This window comes from Thalassophryne amazonica, unplaced genomic scaffold, assembly GCF_902500255.1.
Source record: "Thalassophryne amazonica unplaced genomic scaffold, fThaAma1.1, whole genome shotgun sequence".
In the NCBI taxonomy this organism is placed as follows: Eukaryota; Metazoa; Chordata; class Actinopteri; order Batrachoidiformes; family Batrachoididae; genus Thalassophryne; species Thalassophryne amazonica.
Genome location: NW_022986266.1, coordinates 90132 through 110476, shown reverse-complemented (window position 1 = coordinate 110476; position 20345 = coordinate 90132). Strand labels below are relative to the sequence as shown.

Below are 20345 nucleotides of genomic sequence, written 5' to 3'. Positions count from 1 at the left end.
GCCTAGGCACCAGGGTGTGTGAGGAAAGTAATGGTGCAACTTCTCTTAGTGCTGCAGGGAATGATCTCCCCTGCGAGAGCACTCAACTGGATAACCCATCAGATCAGCATAGCTCTGATCCTGGACTCCAGCAGCAACAGCCTCAAAGGCCAAAAAGAAATCTACAAAAATACACCACTGTTACTTGGACCATTGAAGAGAAGAAAACTCTAAACTCTAAAAGACAGTCACTTTTCCATTGGATGAGACTGGTGCTGGCTCATCCATTGGATGAGCCAGCACCAGTCTCTCCTGTATGAGTTCTCATGTGTGTGATCAAATGGCCCTGATGTCCAAATCCTCGACCACACTCAGAACAGCTGAATGGTTTCTGACCTGTATGAATTCTCATATGTCTGACCATACTGCCCTTTCGTCCAAATCTTTTACCACACTCAGAACAGCCAAATGGTGTCTGTCCTGTATGAATTGTCATGTGTGTGTTCAGATGGCCCTTGCGTCCAAATCTTGTACCACACTCAGGACAGCGAAATCGATGCTGTCCTGATGGTTTCTCTCTATGAATTCTCATGTGTCTGATCATACTGACCTTTTGTCCAAATCTTTTACCACACTCAGAACAGTCATATGATTTTTCACTTGCTTGCAGTCCTCTATGTTGTTTCGTGACATTGCTTTCTTGCTGACAGTTAAAACCTGAATTACATTCTCTGGTCTACTTCCAGTCACGGCTGTTGTCAGGCTCAGGCTCTGAACTGTCTGAGCTCCTGTCACAGGTCTCTGTTTGTAAAGGACTGTTCGGACCTGAGGTCCTGGCTGGTTGTGGTCCTCCATCGTCCTCTCCATCAGCTTGTGCTGTCAGTGTTCTGTGGACAGTCGAGCTGCTGGCTGCAGGCTCAGCCTCTGTGCTCTCATCACTGTGGTTTTGATGAAGCTGTGGTGACTCTGGTTTTTCAGTATTCACAGGGACAGCAGTGAAAGGGAACTTGGTGACATCAGCTTCCTCCAGCTGGTGGACCTGCTGTCCCTGCTGACTGATCCAGAGTCTCTCTTCTCTTTCTCAACACTCAGATTACACTCCTGTTGCATGTCTGCAAAGAATCAGTAAAATTGATATAATTGAGAAGAAAGTTTGTGAAAATAAAGATAAAGCAGCAGAGTTTTAGGTTTTGACAAAAATTTACAGTGAAGGGCCCGCCTCTTCCTACCCTCCTCACGTGTCTGGGCTTGGGCCTTACAACTGATTGTGTGTTAACATGAATAAAACTGGACACAAAGTTGCACCTATTATTCATCAATAGTCACTTTTGTGTCTCAACACTGATTTGGGTTTAAATTTTGTTATTCACTTAGATAAATGAATATTGAGTAACAAGGATTTTTCCACCCAGTGCTGACATCAGTGTTTCTGTGGGATACTGACAATTTCCGTTTAGTGCAAAATCACATGTAAAAGTTTTTTTTTTTTTTTTTTTCACAGCAATATTTGACTGCTATGGTCCCAAGATACGGTCTGGTTGTCGTCCTCCATAGATGGAGGAGTTCAATGATTATAATTTTTTCCATCTGAATATTTCACACCTATGTAACGGAAGAAGCCATAAAACATGAATTTAGCATCCAACCATCCATTTTCTATATCCGATGACTCCAATTAAGGGTCTCGGGAGGGGGGGGCTTTTACCTATGCCAGCAGTCATAGGGTGAGAGGCGGGGTTCACCCTGAACAGGACGCCAGTCTGTCACAGGAAGATTGAGCAGGCTCAGGTCATACTGAGCTTTTTTTCATAACGACAGTTTGAAGTAAATTCATCAGAAAGAGTTTGATCAATTTGTGTGAATAGACTTAGACTGCTGGGGGGTTCCCATGATGCACTGTTTCTTTCTCTTTTTGCTCTGTATGCACCACTCTGCATTTAATCATTAGTGATTGATCTCTGCTCCCCTCCACAGCATGTCTTTTTCCTGGTTCTCTCCCTCAGCCCCAACCAGTCCCAGCAGAAGACTGCCCCTCCCTGAGCCTGGTTCTGCTGGAGGTTTCTTCCTGTTAAAAGGGAGTTTTTCCTTCCCACTGTCGCCAAGTGCTTGCTCACAGGGGGTCGTTTTGACCGTTGGGGTTTTACATAATTATTGTATGGCCTTACAATATAAAGCGCCTTGGGGCAACTGTTTGTTGTGATTTGGCACTATATAAAAAAATTGATTGATTGATTGATTGATTGAAATAACTTGAATCATGTTGAATTCATGGAGAAACTGTGCATAGGGCATGTTTTACATTTTGTATCTCTGGTTATACAGCTTCATGATGAGGTGTTACAGAGGAGGGTTTTATTAAAAGAAGACCTGAAAGTTCAGCTACAATTTGCCAAAAGGTACATCTGAAATGCAAGCCTGGATTTAATTGTGAAAGGAAGATAATTTTAGAAGTTTTTATAATGAGAAGCCTGATTTACTTTTGGTACTTGAAATGCCATAAACAAGTTAAATTGGGTGAAATACCAAGGGGCTGAATACTTTTTGCAGGCCACTGTATCGCATTTTGGATGAAGACATGAAAACCTGAAACTTAATATCCACGATCACATCTCATCTGAGATGTTTCCAATCAGTTTTACAAACAATACACTGTTCTGACAAATATGGATCTGAAATCTGACCCGGACTGCTTTGAAAAATAAAAATAACCTGGAATATGTTGCCAAGAAAGTGAAGTTCCGGGAAATCCCAGAAGACTCACATCACTAAGAACAACGTGTAAGTAAGAGAAGGTTTCCTGAACAAACCTGCTGGGTGTAAGAGAACCCGAGGATTAAAAACAGCAGCCAGCACTTCCACTGCTTTGATCTGTTCTTTTAAACGATGAATTTCTTCTTTATTATCTGCGATCACTCCTTCAAACAGCTCCAATATTTCTTCATCAGCAGCTGTGAGCCGTAGTTTCAGCATGTCCCTCAGGTGGTGGACTTTAGACATGTCTGTAGAAAACCTTTAAACACACACAAAGAGAGAGAGAGAGTCAGTGACGTCGTGCAGAGATCGACCAAGCTGAAGAGTCACTTTAGGAGAGAGGAGGAACGAGGGCAAACAGGCTGATCGATCAGCCTGTGCAGGGCGATCAATCAGCCTGTGCAGTTACAGAACAACTGTCACCAAACCCTGATTTTCAAGTCCATGTCAAAATGTCCAACATGCTTTTGGTCTTTATAAATAGAATCTGTCTCCAAAACAACTGTACTGGGGGGTGAATTTTTTTCCAAACTTCTTAGTTTAAGACATTGTAAGCCATAAATTTCTGCATAATTCGGGGCACGGTCACAGTGAGCGAAGGCAGCTGAGCCAAGCGGCTACTCTCACCGCGCCGGTCACTCAGAAGCCGTGGGATGCGGCGGCGGGCCGTTATGGAGGCAGCGTCAATTCAAATCAATCTAATTTATTTTATACAGCAACAAATAACAAATCACCCCAGGGTGCTTGAAAAGGGTACAGTGTGAGCTCACCAAACACCTTAAACAAGCAAGTAGGCAACAGAACTCAAGCAGACCAGACTCGGGCGGGGGGACCAACAGCTTACACCAAAGTACAACAAAATACAACAAAGAATAGTCAATCCTGTAAATCAAGAACAGAAAACTAATCTGCTCATTCATGAGACGTCCACAGGTCATTCTAGTCCACATTTTGTGACACTGGTGGAGATGTTCCTCCTGCAAGTTCAGTTAGACGGGGGGCACGCAGGGAGCGAGTCGGCAAAGAGTCTGACAGCCACACCTCAAACGAAGAAAGAGCAGATTCAACCAGCAGGAATAAACTGCTCAAAGAACACTATTTACATACATCTTCAACCGCTTATCCGGGATCCGGTAATGGGGGCAACAGCTCCAACAAGCAGACCCCAGACTTCCTTTTCCCAGGCCACATAAACCACCTCTGACTGGGGGATCCCGAGGCGTTCCCAGGCCAGTGTGGAGATATAATCTCTCCACCTAGTCCTGGGTCTTCCCCAGGGTCCCCTCCCAGGTGGACGTGCCTGGAAAACCTCCCTAGGGAGGCGCCCAGGTGGCATCCTTACCAGATGCCTGAACCACCTCAGCCGGCTCCTTTCAACGCAAAGGAGCAGCAACTCTACTCCGAGCTCCCCACGGATGACTCAGCTTCTCACCCTTATCTCTAAGGGAGACACCAGCCAACCTCCTTAGGAAGCCCATTTCAGTAGTTTGTACCCACAATCCAGTTCTTTCGGCCATGACCCAACCCTCATGACATAAGTGAGGGTAGGATATGATGATCCACGGTATCAAATGCAGCACTAAGCTCTTAACGGCACCAGAACCATAGTGGTGTCTGAATCTATTGCAAGCAGAAGATCATTCACCACGTTAGTGAGAGCCGTCTCTGTGGAATGATAATTTCTAAAAGCAGACTGCAGTGGCTCAAAGAGATTATTCTCAGTAAGATAGTCCACGAGCTGCCGTGACACCACTTTTTACAGAACTTTCAGAACAAAATGACAGATTTGATATCAGCCGATAGTTTTTCAATACACTAGGGTCAAGATTAGATTTCTTATGTATATTCATATTGATTGATCTTCGTAACCGTTGGTCAACCAAAGATATTTAAATCTTTACTTTGGCTGACCACGTTGATGTTCATTTACTTATTCCAGCGTGTGGTCTTTTTGTTATCTTTGTCCTTTCAACATTCCATCATCCAGGCCAAACTTCATTTTCAAAGGTGTTATCGCCTTTTTCACAATCGTGTCCATCTATGTTGCACAGAGGCCATTATTAGAATGTAATATGTGCATGTAAATATCACATTTTTTGATCCATTTACAAATTCTAAAATATTAAAAAGCACTTTTTTGCTGTGGATTTTGGAAATTATTTCATGATATATATATATATATATATATATATATATATATATAAATCAAATCACATAAACCCTATCTATCACTATAAACACAAAGCAATGCTAAACTACTCAAACTCTCATGTGCACCACTAACTTATGGCAAGCCAACAGTGGACGCTCTCATTTTGGCCAAACAATGATATACAATTTCTGTATATTCTGTTAGTACGCGCCCGCGGCCGATGTGCTTCATGGGTAACAAAAACATCAGGAGTATATTTGGCACAAGGACTTTGTATCTCGTGCATTTTTACGCCTAAATGATCCTAAGTCAATACTCAAACTTATACAGCAGCATCGTTCAGCGCTGCATCAGGCAAAAGTAGTCTGGCGAGCTATCTCAGAATGCCAAAATAGCAGAGATGGTACTCCAACGAGAGCGCCACGCTGAGCAGTGTGCCAAATAACCCTCAGCTGTATGAGCATAGAAATAGGAAACAGAATGTGACCTTTTGACCTCTTAAAATGTCAAGGTTAGCTATCTTTGAACTTGTCCAAGGTCTGTGTCCCAAGAATGTTCCCTGTGGCAGTAACAGGACTGTACTTATGCTGAGGACAGACATATTTTGGTCTCGGGTAAAATTAGTGTATTTCTAAATTATTCACCGTTTTGTAGTTGTGAAGCTCGCGCTCTTACGCTAGAGGTCAATTTCAGCAGAGTTCCGGTTCAGGGCACAATGTAAACAAACCTTGTGAGTCTGGACAACAGGACATTGGGGCACAGCAGAAGTCCATCACAGGTGCTGCATCTCCTCTAGATAAACCCTCTCAACTTGGGAGAATGTGTCATCATAATCATCTGTGAACTCGCTGGATCAACGCCATCCACATCCTCGCTAGCCACTGTTTTCATGCACTCTTGAGACACCAGCGTCGCAAACCGAATGGTCCCCCCTGCCTTCACTGCGCATGCGTCATTTGGGACCACAGCAGCACGACTGAGTCCAACTCTCCGAGTCAGACTACACACCCAAAGCGATCAAAGGGAATGATGTTATTATTACCCATCAGATAAAGTCAATCAATCAATCAATCAACTTTTTTCTTGTATAGCGCCAAATCACAACAAACAGTTGCCCCAAGGCGCTCCACATTGCAAGGCAAGGCCATACAATAATTATAAAGTAAAACCTCTTAAATAATTCTGAAGTCAGTTTTAAGCAGAATCGAGGTAGTTTCTAGTAGAAGCGAGGCGATAATTGGCGAGTCGTTACTGGCGCTCTTCAATGACGTTAGCGCTGCTGCAGCAGCCGCGGTGCTCTTATCACTTCCTCAGTCTTTTCTGATGAAATAATGCTGAATTTATGTGGAAATGATTGTTGTACAAAGGCTTCAGGTATCTGTCACAGACAGATGATGACTGGAGGCAGTTTGAAGCAGAAACAGGGTGATGATCTGAGAAACACTGGTGACACTCAGAAATGACACATGCGCAGTGAAGGCAGGGCGGACCGATTTTTAGTGGGGACCATTTGGTCTGCAAAACTGGAAACTTGCTGGCGCCGCAGTGCATTGTGGGAAGTGCAGGGGGCTAGCAACATTAAAGTACTGACTCCTGTGTATTCTAACAGGATCATCCAGCCCGATCAGAAAAGCAAACATTTACTTTCAGACATACTTCTATAAAACACAGACGGCACAGTCTGCAGACACGGACGAATATTTTAGGCAGTTTGAGTGTGTCATTTCTAGATGTTGTAAATCTGAAAATCATAGCTTTCAAACTTTTTTTTCTTCCATCAATACATCACTTGTAGTGCGGAACGTTCCTGGTTCACACCCACTTTCCATGTCATGTGGAGTTGTGTCAGGAAGGGGATCTATCCTGCATACACTACCACTACTACTACCACTACTACCACCACTACTACAACCCCTGGCAAAAATTATGGAATCACCGGCCTCGGAGGATGTTCATTCAGTTGTTTAATTTTGTAGAAAAAAAGCAGATCACAGACATGACACAAAACTAAAGTAATTTCAAATGGCAACTTTCTGGATTTAAGAAACACTATAAGAAATCAAGAAAAAAAGATTGTGGCAGTCAGTAACGGTTACTTTTTTAGACCAAGCAGAGGGAAAAAATATGGAATCACTCAAATCTGAGGAAAAAATTATGGAATCACCCTGGAAATTTTCATCCCCAAAACTAACACCTGCATCAAATCAGATCTGCTCGTTAGTCTGCATCTAAAAAGGAGTGATCACACCTTGGAGAGCTGTTGCACCAAGTGGACTGACATGAGTCATGGCTCCAACACGAGAGATGTCAATTGAAACAAAGGAGAGGATTATCAAACTCTTAAAAGAGGGTAAATCATCACGCAATGTTGCAAAAGATGTTGGTTGTTCACAGTCAGCTGTGTCTAAACTCTGGACCAAATACAAACAACATGGGAAGGTTGTTAAAGGCAAACATACTGGTAGACCAAGGAAGACATCAAAGCGTCAAGACAGAAAACTTAAAGCAATATGTCTCAAAAATCGAAAAATGCACAACAAAACAAATGAGGAACGAATGGGAGGAAACTGGAGTCAACGTCTGTGACCGAACTGTAAGAAACCGCCTAAAGGAAATGGGATTTACATACAGAAAAGCTAAACGAAAGCCACCATTAACACCTAAACAGAAAAAAACAAGGTTACAATGGGCTAAGGAAAAGCAATTGTGGAATTTTAACTATTAGAGAAAAAATTACTCATAACCATCCCAAAGACGTATTGTTATCTTTGGCTGCTTTCAGTGATGCCGGTATTTGGTTAGACTCTTTCTCTCCGATTGTTCTGTCTGAGTTATTTTCATTAGTTACTTCATCCAAACCATCAACATGTCTATTAGGCCCCATTCCTACCAGGCTGCTCAAGGAAGCCCTACCATTATTTAATGCTTCGATCTTAAATATGATCAATCTATCTTTGTTAGTTGGCTATGTACCATAGGCTTTTAAGGTGGCAGTAATTAAACCATTACTTAAAAAGCCATCACTTGACCCAGCTATCTTAGCTAATTATAGGCCAATCTCCAACCTTCCTTTTCTCTCAAAAATTCTTGAAAGGGTAGTTGTAAAACAGCTAACTGATCATCTGCAGAGGAATGGTCTATTTGAAGAGTTTCAGTCAGGTTTTAGAATTCATCATAGTACAGAAACAGCATTAGTGAAGGTTACAAATGATCTTCTTATAGCCTCGGACAGTGGACTCATCTCTGTGCTTGTTCTGTTAGACCTCAGTGCTGCTTTTGATACTGTTGACCATAAAATTTTATTACAGAGATTAGAGCATGCCATAGGTATTAAAGACACTGCGCTGCGGTGGTTTGAATCATATTTGTCTAATAGATTACAATTTGTTCATGTAAATGGGGAATCTTCTTCACAGACTAAAGTTAATTATGGAGTTCCACAAGGTTCTGTGCTAGGACCAATTTTATTCACTTTATACATGCTTCCCTTAGGCAGTATTATTAGACGGTATTGCTTAAATTTTCATTGTTACGCAGATGATACCCAGCTTTATCTATCCATGAAGCCAGAGGACACACACCAATTAGCTAAACTGCAGGATTGTCTTACAGACATAAAGACATGGATGACCTCTAATTTCCTGCTTTTAAACTCAGATAAAACTGAAGTTACTGTACTTGGCCCCACAAATCTTAGAAACATGGTGTCTAACCAGATCCTTACTCTGGATGGCATTACCCTGACCTCTAGTAATACTGTGAGAAATCTTGGAGTCATTTTTGATCAGGATATGTCATTCAAAGTGCATATTAAACAAATATGTAGGACTGCTTTTTTGCATTTACGCAATATCTCTAAAATCAGAAAGGTCTTGTCTCAGAGTGATGCTGAAAAACTAATTCATGCATTTATTTCCTCTAGGCTGGACTATTGTAATTCATTATTATCAGGTTGTCCTAAAAGTTCCCTAAAAAGCCTTCAGTTAATTCAAAATGCTGCAGCTAGAGTACTGACGGGGACTAGAAGGAGAGAGCATATCTCACCCATATTGGCCTCTCTTCATTGGCTTCCTGTTAATTCTAGAATAGAATTTAAAATTCTTCTTCTTACTTATAAGGTTTTGAATAATCAGGTCCCATCTTATCTTAGGGACCTCGTAGTACCATATCACCCCAATAGAGCACTTCGCTCTCAGACTGCAGGCTTACTTGTAGTTCCTAGGGTTTGTAAGAGTAGAATGGGAGGCAGAGCCTTCAGCTTTCAGGCTCCTCTCCTGTGGAACCAGCTCCCAATTCAGATCAGGGAGACAGACACCCTCTCTACTTTTAAGATTAGGCTTAAAACTTTCCTTTTTGCTAAAGCTTATAGTTAGGGCTGGATCAGGTAACCCTGAACCATCCCTTAGTTATGCTGCTATAGACGTAGACTGCTGGGGGGTTCCCATGATGCACTGTTTCTTTCTCTTTTTGCTCTGTATGCACCACTCTGCATTTAATCATTAGTGATTGATCTCTGCTCCCCTCCACAGCATGTCTTTTTCCTGGTTCTCTCCCTCAGCCCCAACCAGTCCCAGCAGAAGACTGCCCCTCCCTGAGCCTGGTTCTGCTGGAGGTTTCTTCCTGTTAAAAGGGAGTTTTTCCTTCCCACTGTAGCCAAGTGCTTGCTCACAGGGGGTCGTTTTGACCGTTGGGGTTTTACATAATTATTGTATGGCCTTGCCTTACAATATAAAGCGCCTTGGGGCAACTGTTTGTTGTGATTTGGCGCTATATAAAAAAATTGATTGATTGATTGATTGACTGTGGATGACTGGATGAAAGTCATATTCAGTGATGAATCTCGAATCTGCATTGGGCAAGGTGATGATGCTGGAACTTTTGTTTGGTGCTGTTCCAATGAGATTTATAAAGATGACTGCCTGAAGAGAACATGTACATTTCCACAGTCATTGATGATATGGGGCTGCATGTCAGGTAAAGGCACTGGGGAGATGGCTGTCATTACATCATCAATAAATGCACAAGTTTACACTGATATTTTGGACAATTGAAAGGATGTTTGGGGATGATTAAATCATTTTTCAAGATGATAATGCATCTTGCCATAGAGCAAAAACTGCGAAAACATTCCTTGCAAAAAGACACATAGGGTCAATGTCAACGAGCAGATCTGATTTGATGCAGGTGTTAGTTTTGGGGATGAAAATTTACAGGGTGATTCCATATTTTGTTCCTCTGCTTGGTCTAAAAAAGTAACCGTTACTGACTGCCATAATATTTTTCCTGATTTCTTATAGTGTTTCTTAAAGCCAGAAAGTTGCCATTTGAAATGACTTTAGTTTTGTGTCATGTCTGTGATCTGCTTTTTTTCTACAAAATTAAACAACTGAATGAACATCCTCCGAGGCCAGTGATTCCATAATTTTTGCCAGGGGTTGTACTACTACTACTACTACTACTCGTAATAATAATACTAATAAAGTATTTAATATTACTCTGCCTTAGTGTTGTAGAATTGAAGCCTTGCACACACACCGGGGAAGAGGAATGCAGGGAAACACTCATGGACACAAACGGGAGCTCCTGTCACTGGTCTCTGTTTGTAAAGGACTGTTTGGACCTGAGGTGCTGGCTGGTTGTGGTCCTCCATTGTCCTCTCCATCAGCTTGTGCTGTCAGTGTTCTGTGGACCGTCGAGCTGCTGGCTGCAGGCTCAGCCTCTGTGCTCTCATCACTCTGGCTTTGATGAAGCTGTGGTGACTCTGGTTTTTCAGGCTTCACAGCTGTGAACGGGAACTTGGTGACATCAGCTTCCTCCAGCTGGTGGACCTGCTGTCCGTGCTGACTGATCCAGAGCCTCTCTTGTTCCTCTTTTATGTCCCCCTGGTCAGCATTCAGATTACACAACTGCTGTTCAGGAATAATTTCTTCTTTAATCACCGACTGCTGCATGTCTGCAAAGAATCAGTGAAATTGATAGAATTTAGAAGAACATTCATGAAAATAAAGATAAAGCAGCAGAGTAACCTGACTACAGGAAGTTACTGCACTGATGGAACTGACAGTTTGGAAATGTACATCAGGAGTGTTTGTTTTTACTTTTTACAGCCAAACAAACTGCAGCACAGTTTTTACTTTGACAGAATACGATGGACAGAAGTGAGACGACCAATCAGATACTCTGGCTGCTCCTCTTTTGTTAAATACACTTCATTTGCACATAGAAGTAGAGAGATGGAATGCCAACTCAAGGTCTCGTTCCATTGAGTTCTGTTTGTGACCCCGAGATTTGAGCCACTCGGCCGTGAGAGTTGGGGTCATTTCACTTCCAGTCATCTGCCAGCAGTAACACCAGATGTGCTTTTAAAGCACAGCTTCGGTGTGTTTTCTTGCATTTTCTGTCGTGGCTTCAACAAGTTATCCCCTCGAAGTATGTTCAAAGTGCAGCTTGAATGAAGTTCTTGTTGATTTGAAATCATATTTGGGAGAAAACTTAATATTATTGATAAGAGCAGCATGCAGACCGTCAGCAACTGTGGTGGAAAATCACGACCAATCATTATTCATAGAATGTGTATAAAAATACAGAAAACGTACACATCATTACACATCATTCATCATTTAAAAAAGCATCATAGTAAAACTCAAATATAACCATATAAAACTCAGAAATAGCACAGTAAAAGTTATCAAACACCATAATAAAGTCGTCAATCAAAAATCAAACTAAAAATAATCATAGTATTTCTTTAAAGTAAAAACACTTGGAGCGTTTAGCACATGATGAGTGAGGCTGTTCCACAAAGTTACAACTCTATTTGAAAAAAATATTTTCTGGAATCAATCAATCAATTTTTTTATATAGCGCCAAATCACAACAAACAGTTGCCCCAAGGCGCTTTATATTGTAAGGCAAGGCCATACAATAATTATGTAAAACCCCAACGGTCAAAACGACCCCCTGTGAGCAAGCACTTGGCTACAGTGGGAAGGAAAAACTCCCTTTTAACAGGAAGAAACCTCCAGCAGAACCAGGCTCAGGGAGGGGCAGTCTTCTGCTGGGACTGGTTGGGGCTGAGGGAGAGAACCAGGAAAAAGACATGCTGTTTAAATGCAGAGTGGTGCATACAGAGCAAAAAGAGAAAGAAACAGTGCATCATGGGAACCCCCCAGCAGTCTACGTCTATAGCAGCATAACTAAGGGATGGTTCAGGGTCACCTGATCCAGCCCTAACTATAAGCTTTAGCAAAAAGGAAAGTTTTAAGCCTAATCTTAAAAGTAGAGAGGGTGTCTGTCTCCCTGATCTGAATTGGGAGCTGGTTCCACAGGAGAGGAGCCTGAAAGCTGAAGGCTCTGCCTCCCGTTCTACTCTTACAAACCCTAGGAACTACAAGTAAGCCTGCAGTCTGAGAGCACTCTCTGCACCTCAAAAATGTGAGAGTGACCTCTCAAACATAAATAAACTCTAGTTTGGGAAGAAAAAAAAATTACAGCCTGAAAAAAAAAATGATATACATATATATATATATATACAGTGAGGAAAATAAGTATTTGAACACCTGTGAAAATCAATGTTAATGTTTGGTACAGTAGCCTTTGTTTGCAATTACAGAGGTCAGACGTTTCCATTAGTTCTTGACCAGGTTTTCACACACTGCAGCAGGGATTTTGGTCCACTCCTCCACAGATCTTCTCCAAATCTGTCAGGTTTGGAGTTTCAGCTCCCTCCAAAGATTTTTTATTTTTTCAGATTCTGGAGACTGGCCAGGCCACTCCAGGACCTTGAAATGCTTCTTACAGAGCCCCTCCTTAGTTGCCCTGGCTGTGTGTTTGGGGTCATTGTCATTCTGGAAGACCCAGCCATGACCCATCTTCAATGCTCTTACTGAGGGAAGGAGGTTGTTTGCCAAAATCTCTCAATACATGACCCCATCCATCCTCCCTTCAATACGGTGCAGTCATCCTGTCCCCTTTGGAGAAGAGCACCCCCAGAGTATGATGTTTCCACCCCCATGCTTCACGGTTGGGATGGTTTCCTTGGGGTTGTTCTCATCCTCTAAACATGGTAAGTGGAGCTGATTTCAAAAAGCTCTATTTTGGTCTCATCTGACCACATGACCTTCTCCCATGCCTCCTCTGGATCATCCAGATGGTCACTGGTGAACTTCAAACGGGCCTGGACATGTGCTGGCTTGAGCAGGGGGACCTTGCTGCCCTGCAGGATTTTAAACCATGACAGCATCATGTGTTACTAATGTAATCTTTGTGACTGTGGTCCCAGCTCTCTTCAGGTCATTGACCAGGTCCTCCTGTGTAGTTCTGAGCTTTCTCAGAATCATCTTTACACCACAAAGTGAGATCTTGCATGGAATCCCAGACCGAGGGAGACTGACAGTCATCTTGTGTTTCTTCCACTTTCTAATAATCATAACAGTTGTCTTTTACAAGTTGCTTGCCTGTTGTCCTGTAGTCCATCCCAGCCTTGTGCAGGTCTGCAGTTTTGTCCCTGGTGTCCTTAGACAGCTCTTTGGTCTTGGCTATGGTGGACAGGTTGGAGTGTGATTGATTGAGTGTGTGAACAGGTGTCTTTTATACAGGTAACAAGTTCAAACAGGTGCAATTAATACAGGTAAAGAGTGCAGAATAAGAGGGCTTCTTAAAGAAAAATTAACAGGTCTGTGAGAGACAGAATTCTTGTTGGTTGGTAGGGGGTCAAATACGTATTTGCAGCAGTAACATACAAATAAATTATTTAAAAAAAATCATACATTGTGATTTACGGATTTTTTTTTTTTTTTTTAGATTATGTCTCACAGTGGACATGCACCTAAGATGAACATTTCAGACCCCTCCATGATTTCTAAGTGGGAGAACTTGCAAAACCGCAGGGTGTTCAAATAATTATTTTCCTCACTGTGTGTGTATATATATATATATATATATATATATACACTCAACAAAAATATAAACGCAACACTTTTGGTTTTGCTCCCATTTTGTATGAGATGAACTCAAAGATCTAAAACTTTTTCCACATACACAATATCACCATTTCCCTCAAATATTGTTCACAAACCAGTCTAAATCTGTGATAGTGAGCACTTCTCCTTTGCTCAGATAATCCATCCCACCTCACAGGTGTGCCATATCAAGATGCTGATTAGACACCATGATTAGTGCACAGGTGTGCCTTAGACTGCCCACAATAAAAGGCCACTCTGAAAGGTGCAGTTTTATCACACAGCACAATGCCACAGATGTTGCAAGATTTGAGGGAGCGTGCAATTGGCATGCTGACAGCAGGAATGTCAACCAGAGCTGTTGCTCGTGTATTGAATGTTCATTTCTCTACCATAAGCCGTCTCCAAAGGCGTTTCAGAGAATTTGGCAGTACATCCAACCAGCCTCACAACCGCAGACCACGTGTAACCACACCAGCCCAGGACCTCCACATCCAGCATGTTCTCTCCAAGATCGTCTGAGACCAGCCACTCGGACAGCTGCTGGAACAATCGGTTTGCATAATCAAAGAATTTCTGCACAAACTGTCAGAAACCGTCTCAGGGAAGCTCATCTGCATGCTCGTCGTCCTCATCGGGGTCTCGACCTGACTCCAGTTCGTCGCCGTAACCGACTTGAGTGGGCAAATGCTCACATTCACTGGCGTTTGGCACGTTGGAGAGGTTTCTCTTCACAGATGAATCCAGGTTCACACTGTCCAGGGCAGATGGCAGACAGCGTGTGTGGCGTCGTGTGGGTGAGCGGTTTTCTGATGTCAATGTTGTGGATCGAGTGGCCCATGGTGGCGGTGGGGTTATGGTATGGGCAGGCGTCTGTTATGGATGAAGAACACAGGTGCATTTTATTGATGGCATTTTGAATGCACAGAGATACCGTGACGAGATCCTGAGGCCCATTGTTGTGCCATACATCCAAGAACATCAGCTCATGTTGCAGCAGGATAATGCACGGCCCCATGTTGCAAGGATCTGTACACAATTCTTGGAAGCTGAAAATGTCCCAGTTCTTGCATGGCCGGCATACTCACCGGACATGTCACCCATTGAGCATGTTTGGGATGCTCTGGACCGGCGTATACGACAGAGTGTACCAGTTCCTGCCAATATCCAGCAACTTCGCACAGCCATTGAAGAGGAGTGGACCAACATTCCACAGGCCACAATTGACAACCTGATCAACTCTATGCGAAGGAGATGTGTTGCACTGCATGAGGCAAATGGTGGTCACACCAGATACTGACTGGTATCCCCCCCAATAAAACAAAACTGCACCTTTCAGAGTGGCCTTTTATTGTGGGCAGTCTAAGGCACACCTGTGCACTAATCATGGTGTCTAATCAGCATCTTGATATGGCACACCTGTGAGGTGGGATGGATTATCTCAGCAAAGGAGAAGTGCTCACTATCACAGATTTAGACTGGTTTGTGAACAATATTTGAGGGAAATGGTGATATTGTGTATGTGGAAAAAGTTTTAGATCTTTGAGTTCATCCCATACAAAATGGGAGCAAAACCAAAAGTGTTGCGTTTATATTTTTGTTGAGTGTATATATATATATATATATATATATATGGAGGGGGGGATTTTAGTCCAGCAGCAACATGCAGAGATGTGTGTGATATCAGAAGGTTGCTGGCCTCACTGGAGCAATTTCTATTTTTTTTTTCCCAGGATTTCAAAGAAATATTATCTGACATCAGTCTTGAAGATCCTGATATTGTTCTAGAAGAACCACGGTCTTTACTGAACAACAAAACTCATTGTTAAGAACAATTCACATTTTATTTTCAGTCATAAATTATTTTGATATCACTGAGGTATCACACAGTCAATACGATGAAATATGCATCATTTATTTCAGTCCGCATAAATCAAAGAAAATATGAGAGGCCTCATGAAGGACCTCACACCTGCTTTCAGTTTCTATCAAGCTGCCAAAACTGTGTGAAAAATCACCAGCAAGGTTTTATGATTTAAAGTGACATAAAAGTTTGGTAGTTTCAGAACTGTGCACATTGTTAGTTCTTGCATCATGAAGATGTCCAGGATATCTGGGATCAACCGCGAGGCCTCACAGGCGGCATTCTGCCAGACGGCGGCTGACAGGATGGTACAGGTGACCGCTGTCACCGGAGACCAGCTGACTCTTGGCTGCTGTGTCGAACAGTTCTCAGTCTAATAATGTGGACAGCCTTGTTCCCTCAGATAAAATAGTATTTAGAGTAAAACAGAAATCATCAGTATTTATAGAATTGACTAAGTTCATTTTTGTAAAATCAGTAAGGTGACTATCAGTGATACACAGATGACACAATAAAACATAAAGGCTTACAACCCCTGGCAATAATTATGGAATCACCAGCCTCAGAAGATGTTCATTCAGTTGTTTAATTTTGCAGAAAATAATAATAATAATAATAATAATAATAATAATAATAATAATAATAATAAATAATAAATAAATTATGGAATCACCCTGTAAATTTTCATCCCCATCAAACTCTTAAAAGAGGGTAAATCATCACGCAATGTTGCAAAAGATGTTGGTTGTTCACAGTCAGCTGTGTCTAAACTCTGAACCAAATACAAACAACATGGGAAGGTTGTTAAAGGCAAACATACTAGTAGACCAAGGAAGACGTCAAAGCGTCAAGACAGAAAACTTAAAGCAATATGTCTCAAAAATCGAAAATGCACAACAAAACAAATGAGGAACGAATGGGAGGAAACTGGAGTCAACGTCTGTGACTAAACTGTAAGAAATAGCCTAAAGGAAATGGGATTTACATACAGAAAAGCTAAACGAAAGCCATCATTGACACCTAAACAGAAAAAAACAAGGTTACAATGGGCTAAGGAAAAGCAATCGTGGACTGTGGATGACTGGATGAAAGTCATATTCAGTGATGAATCTCGAATCTGCATTGGGCAAGGTGACGATGCTGGAACTTTTGTTTGGTGCCGTTCCAATGAGATTTATAAAGATGACTGCCTGAAGAGAACATGTAAATTTCCACAGTCATTGATGATATGGGGCTGCATGTCAGGTAAAGGCACTGGGGAGATGGCTGTCATTACATCATCAATAAATGCACAAGTTTACGTTGATATTTTGGACACTTCTCTTATCCCATCAATTGAAAGGATGTTTGGGGATGATGAAATCATTTTTCAAGATGATAATGCATCTTGCCATAGAGCAAAAACTGTGAAAACATTCCTTGCAAAAAGACACATAGGGTCAATGTCATGGGCTGCAAATAGTCCGGATGTTAATCCAACTGAAAATCTTTGGTGGAAGTTGAAGAAAATAGTCCATGACAAGGCTCCAACCTGCAAAGCTGATCTGGCAACAGCAATCAGAGAAAGTTGGAGCCAGATTGATGAAGAGTACTGTTTGTCACTCATTAAGTCCATGCCTCAGAGACTGCAAGCTGTTATAAAAGCCAGAGGTGGTGCAACAAAATACTAGTGATGTGTTGGAGCGTTCTTTTGTTTTTCATGATTCCATAATTTTTTCCTCAGAATTGATTCTATATTTTTTCCTTCTGCTTGGTCTAAAAAAGTAACCGTTACTGACTGCCACAATTTTTTTTTCCTGATTTCTTATAGTGTTTCTTAAAGCCAGAAAGTTGCCATTTGAAATGACTTTAGTTTTGTGTCATGTCTGTGATCTGCTTTTTTTCTACAAAATTAAACAACTGAATGAACATCCTCCGAGGCCGGTGATTCCATAATTTTTGCCAGGGGTTGTATTTCCACTGTGGTCCATGTGAGGATAAAACACTGAGGAGATCGATTAAACATGTACAGATTGTAAAGACATTATAATATCATCAATTAATGTAAGTAGCAATAAGTGTGTAGTTTATATATGTACAATTTACACTGGGATATCAATAAAATAAAATAAGTACAAACTGAACAGAGAACAGTAAGAGCTTAATAAATTAAAATGAATGAATGAATGATAATGATTTATTTGGACCAACAAGAAAAAGAAAAGAAAAGAAAAATAACATAATATGTACTCACCTTAAACATACAAGCTGCCATAAGCCAACAACATTCAAACAACATACAGCTGTGATGCATGTGATGGGTTACGTGATGGACTCGTGGAGGAGATGGCAGATCATGTGCCTTTACATGCTTTCTGTGGAGGACGTTGAAGATGTGTACATATTCGGCTTGGTGGTGACCGGCTTTCTGATGTGTGGAGCGGGCACTTTGCTGGTTTACCGGAAAATCAAGAAAGTGGAAGCAGCTTTGATTGGTCCTTCCAGGCTGCCCTACATGATTGATTCGATTGGGAAGGCAGTGGCTGCACAGTCGGCGGGGGTTCACCGCGCGTTGGAAAACATCTCGAGCAGGATTGCGGCCCTGGAAACCTGCTATGACCGTCTGTGAAGACCACATTCTACATTCAGATGCATTGAGAGCCACTCTGTTCTCAGAACTGTGGAATCTTTCAGGCATCTGCTAATCTGGCTATTCATTTGGCTTCCCCAAATACAGCTGCACTTCAAGGTCGCTGTGATAAAACCTCCTCAGAAGATCAACACTTAAGCCTCGCTCCCTGGTCTTCCCCCCTCCCCTCAGCTTCTCCAGCTCTGTTAGAACTGTTCAGGACTGCTCAGACTGTGCAGGGCTGCTCCCTCCCCCTCCAGGATTGTCGGACAAGGACGTTGACGGCGCCAAACAGGCTGCCTCCGGAGTGTTCTGATAAACTGGTCCTTTCAAATCTCGGTTGTCGTCCTGTATCCATGTTTTTGTCTCTGTGATTTTTGTTTTTCTGTGCTGATGGGGATTTTTTTCCTCATTGCTGCTGTGTAATGCAGCAGCTATGAGGGTTTTTTTCTTCTCCTTTTCCCTCGTGTTTTGCTTTCATATATGTTTTATGTACCGGGCCGGCCTATGTGTTGTGTGTGTGTTGTTTGTTATGGGTCGGTGTTGGTTTGCTCAGCCCTGCTGTTGACCAAGGCAGGGATGTACATCTGGAGCTGGTCCCCGGGCGCCTAATGGCGACTTCTGCTCCTACTGGCAATTAGGATTGGGTTAAATGCAGTAGCCACATTTCATTGTGCAGGAAACATGTTCATGTTCTATATTGTGCATATGATAATAAATTTCTTTGAATCTTTGAATCTAGTGTAGCAACACATAAAGCACAAACTCATCTTTCTTCATCAGTCATAGTGTAGTGTTCAGAGTAATAGTAGTGCTATGTGACTAAAAAGATTAATCCAGGTTTTGAGTATATTTCTTATTGTTACATGGGAAACAAGGTACCAGTAGATTCAGTAGATTCTCACAAATCCAACAAGACCAAGCATGATATGCACACTCTTAAGGCTATGAAATTGGGCTATTAGTAAAAAAAAAGTGGAAAAGGGGGTGTTCATAATAATAGTAGCATCTGCTGTTGACGCTAGAAATTCAAAACTATTATGTTCAAACTGCTTTTTTAACAATCCTGTGATTCACTAAACTAGTATTTAGTTAGTTTAGTATTTAGTTTTTCATGATTTCTTCACATCTGCGAGGCATAGAGTCAACCAACTTGTGGCAACTTTCAGCTGTTATTCCACTTCAAGATTCTTTAACAACATTCCACAATTCATTCACATTTCTTGGTTTTGCTTCAGAAACAGCTTTTTTGATGTCACCCCACAAGTTCTCAATTGGATTTAGGTCCAGGGATTGGGCAGGCCACTCCAAAACAAAACACTACTGTGTATATATATATATATATATATATATATATATATATATATATATATATATGTCTTTTTAAATTTCTAAATAATATTATTTTAGTTTTAGACAAATGTAGTGATATTTTATTAATATCAAACCATCTCTTTAACTTTATCATATCAGTTTTTAAATCAGATAATTGTTGCAAATTTTCTCCTGAACAAAACAGGTTTGTATCATCTGCAAAGAGAACTGCTTTAAACAGATCTGAAACTTTGCATAAATCATTGATGTACAAAAACAATTTTGGTCCCAACACAGAACCCTGGGGAAGCCCACAAACAATGTCCAGATATACGAACAGTAGTCCCAGAGTTTAACAAACTGTTTCCGGTTTTGTAAGTCACTTTAATCCAGTTCAGAGCCACCCCTCTGATTCCATACAGTTCCATCTTTTGAAATATGTTGTGATCTATTGTGTCAAAAGATTTTCTTAGGTCAATGAATAAACCTGCTACTATTTCCCTTTGATCGTGGATCTTTTCACTCTAAAATCGTATCGACTGTCATCAAGCAAGTTGTGTTACTCTATAAATTTATCCAATCTGTTATAAAGTTTTTCCAGTATCTTTGAAAATTGTGACAATAGAGACACAAGCGTGTAGTGAATAAAAAGATGCTGGCTATCAGATTTAAATAAAGGTATCACTTGCATAATAGTTTCCATAATAGTTGTTAATT

General features: G+C 41.5%; 1 protein-coding gene across 1 annotated transcript in view; it reads right to left on the bottom strand.

Annotated features, from left to right (window-relative positions):
* Nucleotides 1-453: 453 nt before the first annotated feature.
* The window catches only part of LOC117505900, a 62711-nt gene continuing 42819 nt past the window's right edge, over nt 454-20345 (bottom strand). The window contains exons 4-5 of the mRNA XM_034165434.1: nt 10739-10835; nt 454-1046 (exon numbers count right to left, since the gene is read on the bottom strand). Of these exons, the coding sequence (XP_034021325.1) occupies nt 716-1046; nt 10739-10835 (428 nt within the window). The 3' untranslated portion in view covers nt 454-715. The remainder of the gene's footprint in view (nt 1047-10738; nt 10836-20345) is intronic.